Consider the following 12,844-nt stretch of genomic DNA (forward strand, 5'->3'; position numbering starts at 1 on the left):
CTGACACTGTTTTAAATGTTTAATTTGCTTTTGAGAGCCTTTCAGTTCCTTGCAATGAACAGGAGGGTCATTACAGTCTACACAGATACACATTTAGCAGTGAGTCTTTATCAGAGTTAGGCTTGTAAAAATTAAAATCAGGAATTGAAAAAAAAATACTCTGTTTATAAATGTAAATGTTGTTTTGTTTGAATAGCATGTCACTCTTTAATCAGATAGATGCAGTTCTTGTAAAGACTAAAGGTGGCCAAGAAAGCCAGTGGCATCCTGGCTTGTATAAGAAACACTATGGCCAGCAGGAACAGGCAGGTGATCATCCCTCTGTACTCAGCACTGGTGAGGCCATAACTCAAGTATTGTTTTCAGTTCTGGGCCCCTCACTGTAGAAGGACATTGAGGTTCTGGAGAATGTCCAGAGAAGGGTCATGAGGCTCATGAACGGCCTGGAGCACAATGCCTGTGAGGAGTGTCTGAGGGAGCTGGGCTTGCTCAGTCTAGAGAAGCAGAGGCTGAGGGGAGATTTATCACTGTCTGCAACTACTTGAAGGGAGGTTGGGGTGATGAGGAGTCCAGCCTCTTCTCCTTGGTGTCAAGGAATGGGACTAGAGGAAGTGGTTACAAGGTGCACCAGGGGAGGTTCAGGATGGATGTTAGGAAATATTTCTTCATTGAAAGGGTTATCAAACATTGCAACGATCTACCCAGGGCAGTGGTGGAGTCACCTTCCCTGGAGGCGTTTAAAGTGGTACGTGGACCTGGTGCTTAGGGAATTGGTTTAGTGTGAACCCTTCAGTGCTGGGCTGAGGGCTGGAGGTCTCTTCCAGTTGAATGTATTCTGTGATTTTGTGATTCGCATGTGCATTTTTCCTATAGATGATAATTCCACTGTTAAAATATGTAAGAGGAGAACATCTTTCTCCAGACCATTGGCTGGATCTCTTTCGTCTTCTGGGTCTTCCCCGAGGCACTACACTTGAGGGTTTGTTGTTTGGAGATCTGCTGAGAGTATCAGATGCCATTATAGAAAAAGCCACGGAACTTAAGGTATGAATCGTTCCAAATAAAGTTACTAGATTTTTATTTTGTGGTTTATTTTATGTATTATATTTTGTTCTGTGTGTATATTTGTATTTTTACTACTATAGAAATATAATTTACATTATATTTTTGAATGGAAAGTTTATTGAAATTTCTGTAGTTTCAAATGAAATCTGTTCATGATTTTGAATAGGATTTGAATTGTCGGGCCCAAGGTGAAATCACAATCAGAGAAGCATTACGTGAGCTTGAACTCTGGGCAGTTGGAGCTGTCTTTACATTGACAGATTATGAAGACAGCCAAGGCAAGACCATCAGGCTAATTAAAGACTGGAAGGACATAGTCAACCAAGTTGGAGAACATCGCTGTCTACTACAGTCTCTCAAGGACTCTCCATATTACAAAGGTTTTGAAGATAAAGTGTCCATCTGGGAAAAAAAGCTGGCTAACTTGGATGAGTATCTGCAGAATTTAAACCAAATTCAAAGAAAATGGGTTTATTTGGAACCAATATTTGGTCGTGGAGCCCTGCCCAAAGAACAGGCTCGTTTTAATCGAGTTAATGAAGACTTTAGGTTTGTATTATGGAAGGTGATTTGCTTTTTGTAGTATCTTTGACATGTGTAGGCAAGAACATTCTTCATTTTTTCAAGAGTAATTTCTTGTTGAAGACAAGCCCTTTGTTCTCTAAGAAAGTACGCAGATTAACCATCTGCTTCTCCCAGAGGTCTATTTGTTCCAAACAACTCAAGGACATAAAAAGAGAGATTTTAGAAATGTGGAAAGATCCATCTTGTTTTGACTTACTAGAAGGAAATAAAAGCCAAGAATTGAATTTTCTTGATTTTGGGTAGAGAAATTTTATCAAGAAATGATTGTTATTAAATTACATTGGAGAAACATGGATGTAAATTCTGAAATGGTTCATTATTAATACCAAAGCCTAAAAGTTAGATACCAGATAATGATGTGACATATGCTTTAACTTTTATTTACATAACTATTGTATGTCATATTCAGATTAAAATTCTAATGGTTGTTTTATGAATTATTGTATTTTTTTTTTCTGTTAAGATCCATTATGTCAGATATCAAGAGTGACAATAGGATAACATCACTGAATGCCTGGACAGGAATAAGAAATACCTTAATTACCATACTTGATCAGCTGCAGAGATGTCAGAGATCTTTGATTGAATATCTGGAGGTACAGCTGACATTAAATAGTTTTCCATAAAGGAAGTCAGTAAGTTTGAATTTAAATGAGCAAAATTTATTTATTTTGTTTTTATATAGGAAAAGCGCTCAGCATTTCCAAGATTCTATTTCATTGGAGATGATGACTTATTAGAAATTTTAGGACAGTCCACGAATCCTCTTGTTATCCAGTCTCATCTTAAGAAACTTTTTGCTGGTAATGCATTAATCTTCATTTTTGAAATATACTTATTTAGAAATTAGGTTATTCAATGCTAAATAATCTGTTGCAAACTTTTTTCTCTCTTTCTGGTACTAGGCACTAAGGATGTTTGACTTTAACAATATATAACTTTATTTCTGTTTTCTGCTTAATAGGCATTAATAGTGTGAGCTTTGATGAAGAATTCAAACACATAGTTGCCATGAAGTCTGTAGTAGGAGAAACTGTGCCACTTAGAAATAAAGTTCTTCTGTCAAATGATGTGGAGGTAAGAAAATCACATCCAAGTATAGTTCAGGTGTCTTTGAGATGATTTGTAATGTAAATGTTGAGATTTTTTTTTTTTCATCTCTGTCAGGTATGGCTAAACAGTTTGGCTTTGGAGATGAAGGAGACCCTGAAAAAAATGTTAATTGACTGTGTTGATGCTGGCAAAAAATCACAAGGTTCAGTTGATCCGTCCCTCTTTCCTTCTCAGGTAGTAGTTGATCTAGTAATGCCACTGTGTAGTCTTAGATGTACCAATTAAGTCATTTTTTGAAGTCTCATAAAGAAGTGTACATAGAAATTTGAAAATAACCCCAAACAAACCCATTTTATTCACGTTAAGTATAGAGAAATTCTTTAAAATGTATAGAGAAATTCTTTAAAATGTGGTGTTCTTATTCTTTTGTAAACATTTGGAATACTCAAGACTTCTGCATAGCACATGATTTTACATCCTTCTATATATCAGATGTAAATCTCCATCTTCGTTGGTGGTGACACGCAGGGCTGCTAAGACTCAGTAACATAACTCCTGTCAGAGTTGGGTTAAAAATACAGTTTCTAAAGCTACCTTATCTATATAAGCAGAAATGGTCATGGACATGAAATTCTTTTATGCAGTTTTGACCAGTAGCCCACAGAATCACTCAGAATCACAGAATGGTTGTGGTGGGAAATGACCTTTAGAGCCCTCTGCTCATGCAAGGTCACCTAAAGGCAGTTTGGCCAAGATATGTCACAGAATCACAAAACAGTAGAATCATAGAATGCACTTGGTTGGAAGGGACCTTTAAAGGTCATCTGGTCCAACCCCCCTGCAGTGCACTCCTGATAACTTTCTTTTCCTCAACCTGCTTAAAGATGACATTAAGAATGAGCTGTTCCATCACCTTTCCAGGGATGGAGGTGATACTGACTGACGTGTAGTTTCCTGGGTCCTCCTTCTTGGCCTTTTTTGAAAATTGGAGTGACATTGACTTTCCTCCAGTTCCCAGGCACATCTTCCATTCTCCATGACTTTAGGAATAAAATCTGCCAGCTCCCTCAGCAGTTTTGAGTACACCCCATCAGGGCCCATGGATTTGTGCACGTTCAGTGTACCCAAATGATCTCTAATCAAATCCTCTGTGACCAAAGGAAGTCTTCCTTTCTTCAGTCTTTGTCTTTTACTGCCAGTGACTGGGGTGTCTAAGGGCTGACCTTAGCAGTCAAGACTGGAGCAAAGGCAGCATTCAGTAACTCCACCTTCTCTCTATCCCTGTCTATATCCATCTCTATCCATCTGTATCCTTGTCACTAGGGCACCCACATCATTCAGCAATGGCTCTGATCTTCCTTTTACTACTGATGTACTCAAAAAAACTCTTCATGTTGTCTTTGACATCCCTTGCCTCATTCCATTCTAAGAGTGCCTTTGTTGCATCCCTACATACTCCAAGGATGTTCCTGTATCCCTCCCAATTGGCCATTTTGTAAACTCGCTTCTGACGTGTCATGTAACGGGAAAAAGCACTTGGAAAACCTCTCTACCACATGCTGCAGAGCAGCTAAGGGATTTGCTGCATTAGATACATTGAAAGCTTTTGCTAACTTTTGTCAGGTTTTAAGATGGCTGTATTTGCTTTTAAAAGTATAATGTGTGGCTTTGTTTAAAAATGGTGCAGTAAAGTACTTTAAACATGAAATATAATAAGAAATTAGTAATGAACTAAGAAACTTACTTTTCTTAGTATCTTCTTGTAACTTGAACTTTCTCTTCCAAAGATTCTTTCCTTGGCAGAACAAATTCAGTTCACTGAAGATGTTGAAAGTGCTATCCAAGACCGTCAGCTGCAACAGTTAGAATTACAGCTCATGACTAAACTGGAACATTATACTAGCATTGATACTAGTATAGGAGACACTAGGAATACAGGTATAAAAATGATAAGTCATATATAATTCTTCGTAATGACTTTGTAGTTCTATGATATTTAATATTCTGTTTATTTAAACAGGAAAATGTACAAATCTGTCTTGATTTGAGTTCATAAGGTTGAGTTACATAAAGTTACTCACCTATTACTGCCACGATTAGTAGGTTTACTATTTCAGACTGAAGTATGCATTTTTATTTAGATTAAATATTATCTTGGAATATGTATGTATTTCCAAAGTTCATTAATTAATGTTTGTAATAACTTTTAGAAGTTTTTGTTTTATATATGTACTGATAATTTTTCCTCACCTGCTGAACTGTTCTATAGTGTTGTGGTTTATGGGAATTGGCCAAACAGCAGGTGAAGTATGTTTGGCATGCCAATATATTCTGTAAAACTGTGTAGGTGATTGTCTTTTTCTATATTAGGTCTATACCGTATCTCAACTAATAATTCTTGAGTACCTCTGTAGTAAAACTAATAAACTTATTATTCTCAGGACATGATCATTCTGAATCTTATACAGTCTAAATGAGTTAGAATAATTATACCTTTGTGTGCTTACTCCTCTCTTTTGATCAAAGTCTGAGTGCCTCGGATGTAAAATTCTATAAAGTAGATTAACTGAGATATCTTTTACCAGTATGTATAAAAAGACTTGATTTGACATATAGTTGACAATCTTCCAACACGTTTGTATAGCTGCTTGCTGTATTAAATTACAATTCAGAATTTATGAGATGTTAACATTTAATACATTAATTTGGAATAGGTTTCATATCACCTACCTTCAGTAGTCAGTGTGATTCTTTATCTAAGCTCCCTTTCAATGCTCATTATATAGCCACGGGGAAAATGTCACCAGTTAGAAAAGAGTTTTCATTCTATGTATTGTATAACATATTTACAATAACTTTTCAGTTTGGATAGCAGTGTGGTTTTGAAGTGAATTGCCTGATTATCTCCACTTACTTTCCCATCATGCAGTGGTACAGGATTGCACCAGCTGGATTTCTTTCAAATTAAACTAAATTAAATAATATGTTCTCAGACTACACCTAATGCATCCAGTCTGCTAACAAACATTCATTCCACATCACCCTAATGAGTCTTAGTAAAATCTCCAGAGTGCATGTAGAGTGATTAGGTCCTCAGCAGATCAATTAACAGTTTGTGTCACACTGACTACTGAAGTGGACTTAACAACAAACATTCCTGGAATAGGTTACTTTCTAGAAAAGCCACTGTCTCTCTCTTGAGCATAGAGGCAGACAAAATCACTTATGATTGATTGAAGCTCCATAATTTTGAGTCAGGAACTCATTTTGTGCTGCTTGCTTTAGATGATAAATATTTCTATTTATAAATCAAAGCAAAATCTGAACAAGTCCTGCTGATAATAGAAAGCAACACAGAGAATAGATAATGTATCCTCCTTATTACACTGTTGTGACCTTTTTTGGGGTTTTTTTGTGTGTGGTTATTTGCAGAATCAGGAGTTCTGGAGCTCAAGCTTAAAGCTCTGATTCTTGATATCATTCATAACATCGATGTTGTGAAGCAGCTGAATCAAGCTCAGGTTCACAGTGTTGAAGACTGGGCTTGGAAGAAACAGCTAAGATTTTATATGAAAGACCAAAAATGTTACGTTCAGATGGTAGATGCTGAGCTCCAATATACTTATGAATATCAGGTGTGGTACTTCTAAGTTTTACCTTGTGGGTTTTAGGTATGTTAAACACTTTCTCATTTCACACATCTCCTGGTCGCCTCCCAACTGTGTTGTGTCCTTGGCACGCTGTTTCATAGAACATACTGAAAGACAGGGTAATAATTTTCATTCTTGATACTGATGGGGTAAATATAAGCTGTATGGAAATCAGTTACCATGTCTTATAAATATTTTCTGATGTGCTTGCTACTTTTGTATATCAAACTACAGTTTTGTTTAACCGGTTTTCTTAATTAAAAAAAAAAAAAGAAAAAGCTATGATATTTGATATAAATCGGAAACATTTGTAACTGTAAACAATTTTATATACTTAATGAGATGTTAACTGTGACCATCATGTTATATTTTCAAACTAACGACTTAACAAATGAAATTACATTGTTAATAATTTCTGTCTACCAATCAAAGTAATTTATATGTTCTTTTTTCTGCAGGGTAATTCTCCTAAGCTTGTTTATACACCATTGACAGATAAGTGTTACCTAACTCTTACTCAGGCTATGAAGATGGGCCTTGGAGGAAATCCTTATGGTCCAGCTGGAACTGGAAAGACAGAATCAGTAAAGGCCTTGGGTGGACTTCTTGGAAGACAAGTATTAGTCTTTAATTGTGATGAGGTAAATATGGTTCTATATAGTTCAGGAAAGGAGTATCTGTGCTCATACTTCATAAAACCATACTATATTCTAGAAATATTTTTGATAATTTGTGAGCTTCCATTAGAAATTTTTGGATGTTTTCAATGACATTTTTTACAGATGAGAAGACAAGTCTTGCATTATTTTCTTTTATTTGAATTTTGATACTATTCTCTTTAATTTTAAGGGCATTGATGTGAAGTCAATGGGGCGCATATTTGTGGGCTTAGTGAAGTGTGGTGCTTGGGGCTGTTTTGATGAATTCAATAGACTTGAGGAAGCTGTGTTGTCTGCAGTGTCCATGCAGATTCAGACAATTCAACATGCACTGAAGAGCCATAGTCCTGTATGTGAGATGCTTGGCAAAAAGGTACAGCAAAAACTTATTGATTTTCTTCTTATAAAAGCAGTATATAAACAACTGGGTCAAACCTCAAAGCTGACTTCTGTAAATAAATGTAGTCCACTCAATATGTCTCAGTACTGTTTCATATGACCATATGACAATGTACTATTACACTGCACTTCTCATGCTAGGTTGAAATGGATCATAATTCTGGGATTTTTATCACTTTGAATCCTGCTGGAAAAGGTTATGGTGGAAGACAAAAACTGCCTGATAACCTCAAACAACTTTTCAGGCCAGTTGCTATGACTCATCCAGACAATGAGCTCATTGCAGAAGTGATTTTGTATTCGGAAGGCTTTAAAGAAGCTAAGATACTTGGCAGAAAATTAGTGGCTATTTTTAATCTAGCAAGGTAAGTTTGTTTGCTTTCTTTTTTTCTTTTTTCTTTTTTCTTTTTTCTTTTCTCTTTTTTCTTTTTTCTTTTTTCTTTTTTCTTTTTTCTTTTTGCTTTTTGCTTTTTTCTTTTTGCTTTTTGCTTTTTTCTTTTTGCTTTTTTCTTTTTTATTTTTTAATTTTTAATTTTTAATTTTTTTTGTTACTTTCTAATTCTCTTCCCTCCTGCTTTTATTTTAGCATTGATCTTTGTGGCTATCTCTTTGCCATCTTGCTTCATCTCCATCTGGTCTATGCAAAGCATGATTGTAGAGATACAATCTACAAGTACACTGTTAATTTTGCATAATAATTTATAACTTGGATGTTGGAGAAATCTATGTGTCAGAATTAAAACTAGACATAAAAGCTCAGGTTTGAAGTTATCTGAAGTTTTACATTAAGTACAGCTCTTAAATCTGAATGGTGTATCATACAAATCTCTGCATATACTAATTAAATAAATGCCTATTAAAATATCCCAATATATTGGGTGATTCAGAATGAAGATATCTCCGATACATTTATAATCTCAAGGTGGCGAAGTACTGCTCCTCTGTTACACGCACTAAGTAGTAATGTGAGCATATGGATGTTCTCAAGCATTGTGTTGAAATTAGACTCTTGAAGTTGTTGAAATGGGAGTAACTACTTGATTAGAAGAATGTCTATTAGAAAGAACAAAGTACAGAGGTTTTGATTAGTGCCTTGAGGGACAATAATAAGTATAGTAGCTGTTGAATGTACTCCATCTGGACATTTCATACTGTCATTGTATTTGAAGTGATGCTGCAGATATTAATCAGTTTCTCTTCTGCCCAGAAGTGTTTTATGAGCATATTCATTAGCCAAATAAAATTTTCAGGCATTATCACCTAAAGCTTATTACAGTATTACTGTTTTTAAATTTAGGGAGCTTCTGACACCACAGCAGCACTATGATTGGGGTTTACGAGCACTGAAGACTGTTTTGAGAGGCTGTGGCAGTCTTCTTCATCAGATGAAGAAAAGTGAAGCAAAGCAAGAAAGTAAGGTTGATTGTGCTAAACTCTTGATTATTTAGGATATTGTACAGGTAGCATTTCACTACAGCTTTCTCATTCACTAGAATTTTGAGAAGCCCTATAGAGGCAATTTAGAAAAGAAAAAAATATTTGTCTGAGTCCTTCATTAGAAGATCACAAAAGACTGTTGTCATATTCTAGACTGAACTTTCATTATGATAAAAAAATGGATATAGGACTTCAATCTAGGATGATTTTGAGCAATTCTCAAAGACAGTTTTTTCACTTGGCTTAGGACAGGACAGTTGATCTTCTCATGCTGTCATTATTCATCAGTCATCAGACCATTTTGATTTTATTTGAGAACTGCTAAAATTGTCTTGTGGTATAAGATTCAGATTGGTAGAAAGAGGGAACTATAAGGACAGGTAGAAATGATAGAAATGTGTTGGACTAGACTGGGTCACTGGTTTTTAAAAGAGTTTGTTGTTTAGACACTAAATAAGTTGGAATTAAGAGTGTGAGATGAAAGAATTATTTCACATCTTCAGGACAGAACTGCTGCTGCTTATTTACTTGAAGAACCTGTATCTGAAAGTTTTCAGAGACTGCCTTGGTTTACAAACCATTGCAAATCATCCAACAACTCTAAGGACTTTGTAATTGGCTTTATTGTGGATCTGCCGTAGAAGGATTACCAGCAATGTGTTTTAGGGCACATTCCTATCACACTTCCTTCTATGTCATTTTAGCTACATGTTTGATATGTGAAATTTGCTGAAGTTTATTAGGTCTAGTTTAAAATATAACTTCTGATAAGTCTGTGAAAGGTACGATGGATGGATTTAACTTACTCTTTAAAGGCAGCAGTTTTTCTTTGGTTTGCATTTTTATTTTCATCTCTTAGCTTGAGAAGCTTAAGATATTTCTTACAGTAAGGCACTAGTCTAACTTGCAAGTAGAGAAGCACATGAACTGGAATGTAGTCTGCATTGTGATTCCACCTTCAACATCTTAGCAGTATGAGCTGAAGTACTGAAGGCAAATAAACTCAACAAACAGCTTAAACTGATCTGACTTCTTTACTTTTATTTCCAGTTAATGAAAGCCACATGGTGGTTCAAGCTCTGCGGCTCAATACCATGTCAAAGCTTACTTTTGCTGACTGTGCACGTTTTGATGCACTGGTTAAGGATGTATTTCCTGGAATTGACTTTAAAGATGTGGAGTATGCTGAGTTAACTACAGCTTTACAACAAGTCTTTGAAGAATCAAACTTGGAAATTATAAGCAGCCAGGTAAACGTAACTGCAGCAGGAAAAAGATCATTTTGAAATAGAACTGATAAACTTTATGTTCATTTGACACACTTCTGTTCACTTTTGAAAGAAATCTTTTTCTCAGCTTGACAGGGTGCTGGGCCATCTCTATATGTACTATATATACTATAACCTGGAAAGGTTGGGACCAGATGATCCTTGGGGTCCCTTCCAACTTGACATTCTCTGATCCTGTAATTTTTATAAAAAAGTGAGGGCTGCTGGTTAGATAATAATTACATGTATGTAAAAAATAGATGTGTGTGTTTGAAGCATGGTAGATCAGTTATCTATTTGAAAGACAAATAGTGCAACAAAAATTAAGATGTGAATATGTGACACAACTTTGTTTAAGCCAGGTACAAACACCATTGACTGTTTTGAGCAGTGAAATAATTTTATACATAAGCATTTGATTTTATCAAGCATGTCTGTATCTTTATAGTTACTTGTTTTAGAGCTGGATGAAGTTATGACACTAAAGGTTCATTAATTTCTCAGTAAATATATGTCCAAAGAGGGCTTGTATTTTTATAGTTGTAATTTAGTGAAATGCTTCTAACATGCAAAATAAGTTTCTTTATGTTCTTTAGTGTCATAATTTCAGTTACTTCTGCAAATATCTATTGCTTAAAAAAATACGCTTACAGAAACAAAGTGACTGCATGCAAACTAAATTGGAAAATCATTAAAATTGAATGTGATTTAGCTTTACGGTTTCACATAGCCGTTATCTCTTTTGTTACCTAGATCAAGAAAGCTTTGGAATTATATGAACAACTATGTCAAAGGATGGGTGTAGTTATCGTAGGTCCAAGTGGTGGAGGTAAATCAACACTCTGGAGGATGTTAAAGGCAGCGCTTGGTAAAACTGGCAAAGTAGTGAAACAGTATACAATGAATCCCAAAGCTATGCCTCGACGCCGGTTCCTAGGCCATATTGACATGGATACCAGAGAATGGTCTGATGGTGTGCTTACAAACAGTGCTCGGCAAGTGGTACGAGAACCCCGAGGTATGTGTGTGAGGGAGTTATACATCATGATGCTTACATGACTCAAATTGTTTATTTTCAGTTATATTTTTATATTATGTTATTATTTGTGGATAGCATAAGGTAAGAAAAACTTGGTGCAACAATCATAGTAAAGAACATTGATACATACATGCCATATTTTGTTATAAGACTGCAAAAACAGGCAGCAGAGGATAAAGCATGTAAGAAATACCTTCATAAAGCTTGTATTTAATGAAATATATATAATGAAAGACAAGTATTAAATAGTATTAAAGTAGCAAGTGGTGATGTTCTTTAAGTGTTTTCCTTGGGTTTGATAATTTTATATTTGGAAATAGATATTACTTCATGGATAATTTGCGATGGTGATATTGATCCTGAATGGATTGAGTCTTTGAATTCCGTTTTGGATGACAACAGACTGTTGACTATGCCTAGCGGAGAAAGAATTCAGTTTGGCTCAAATGTCAACTTTATATTTGAAACTCATGACCTTAGCTGTGCCTCTCCTGCTACAATATCTCGAATGGGAATGATCTTTCTGAGGTAAGTCACAGGACTATTACATACTTTTGCTGTAAGTAAATACATGCTTACTTTTCTTGAAAGATAGACTATGGTGGGTGCAGCAGTTTAATTACTTGGTTACACTTATGAAAAAAATCAATGGGGAAGTTTTGCTTTAGGTTGCATGACCCTTCTGCACTGTCAGGTTATAATCTTTTGACTTAGATATCACAGACTTTTTGAAAGAGAAATGTTGGATTCCTGGTATGTCACCCTTAGAGAGCCCAAAATATTGGTTACAAATTCTGGTTAAAGTATTTCTCTGATTTTTTTCTGGAATTCTGTCATTCCTTGGACCTGTTCATGTGAAGACATGGATGCCTTGTATTTATGTGAATCTTGGTTTATTTTGATTTGACTTAGTGATGAAGATACAGATCTTAATTCTCTGATAAAGTCTTGGCTAAGAAGTCAGCCTGAAGAATGCAGATACAACCTTGAAAACTGGATTGGGGACTATTTTGAAAAGGCTTTAAACTGGGTCATAAAGAAGGTTGGTAACTGCATACTGAAACAAATTTTAACTTCTGCTAAGGATAATTCATTTTTCTAGTTTAACACCAGAGAGATCATTCATGCTAATTTTTAGTTTTAAGGAGAAGAAAATCTCAGTGCTCTTTTGATGGCTGTTTCCTTAGTAAGGTTAGTACTGGAATTATTCTAATCAGTTTCCAAAACCTGATTTCTGTACTTGAAATTTTGAAATATGATTTTAAATATTAAGTGCATGAATTGCTGTGAAACTTAGTATGTGTCTTTAATACTCCATACCAGACATTTTTCTATATTTTTTTTGGAGATTTGAAAGATCTGAATGTCCAAACTGAAAAATGGAAAAGTGAAGAAAATTGGACTTTTATATAGAAATTGATGTATATAATAAAAAAACTAGCTAAAATTTGAAAAGTTGCATAGTGTAGATGGAAGCTTGTAATAGGGGAGAAATGTAATGTTAGATACTTAAAAAGATTGATAAAGGTATATCTAAAAAAATTAGTTTGTTCAGAATGCTAAATTTTAACAGCACCCACTAATTTGTCCTGGATCTAAGTATATTAAATTTAGCACTTCAGTATTCTACTCAAAACCTTAGCTGAAATATGCTTTAATAGGTGAAAGGTAATATGTAATTACCATACT

The 12,844-nt window shown here is 35.1% G+C and overlaps 1 protein-coding gene across 1 annotated transcript in view; it reads left to right on the forward strand.

Moving 5' to 3' along the window:
- Nucleotides 1-12,844, forward strand: part of DYNC2H1 (dynein cytoplasmic 2 heavy chain 1) — a 155,798-nt gene that overhangs the window by 21,897 nt on the left and 121,057 nt on the right. The window contains exons 25-40 of the mRNA XM_054390673.1: nucleotides 874-1,044; nucleotides 1,232-1,614; nucleotides 2,114-2,246; nucleotides 2,336-2,453; nucleotides 2,615-2,727; nucleotides 2,818-2,937; nucleotides 4,491-4,641; nucleotides 6,136-6,338; nucleotides 6,812-6,994; nucleotides 7,203-7,385; nucleotides 7,553-7,776; nucleotides 8,709-8,824; nucleotides 9,899-10,098; nucleotides 10,870-11,134; nucleotides 11,476-11,683; nucleotides 12,068-12,197. Coding sequence (XP_054246648.1) covers nucleotides 874-1,044; nucleotides 1,232-1,614; nucleotides 2,114-2,246; nucleotides 2,336-2,453; nucleotides 2,615-2,727; nucleotides 2,818-2,937; nucleotides 4,491-4,641; nucleotides 6,136-6,338; nucleotides 6,812-6,994; nucleotides 7,203-7,385; nucleotides 7,553-7,776; nucleotides 8,709-8,824; nucleotides 9,899-10,098; nucleotides 10,870-11,134; nucleotides 11,476-11,683; nucleotides 12,068-12,197 — 2,901 coding nt within the window. The remainder of the gene's footprint in view (nucleotides 1-873; nucleotides 1,045-1,231; nucleotides 1,615-2,113; nucleotides 2,247-2,335; nucleotides 2,454-2,614; nucleotides 2,728-2,817; nucleotides 2,938-4,490; nucleotides 4,642-6,135; nucleotides 6,339-6,811; nucleotides 6,995-7,202; nucleotides 7,386-7,552; nucleotides 7,777-8,708; nucleotides 8,825-9,898; nucleotides 10,099-10,869; nucleotides 11,135-11,475; nucleotides 11,684-12,067; nucleotides 12,198-12,844) is intronic.

Source organism: Indicator indicator, chromosome 1, assembly GCF_027791375.1.
Source record: "Indicator indicator isolate 239-I01 chromosome 1, UM_Iind_1.1, whole genome shotgun sequence".
Lineage (NCBI taxonomy): Eukaryota > Metazoa > Chordata > Aves > Piciformes > Indicatoridae > Indicator > Indicator indicator.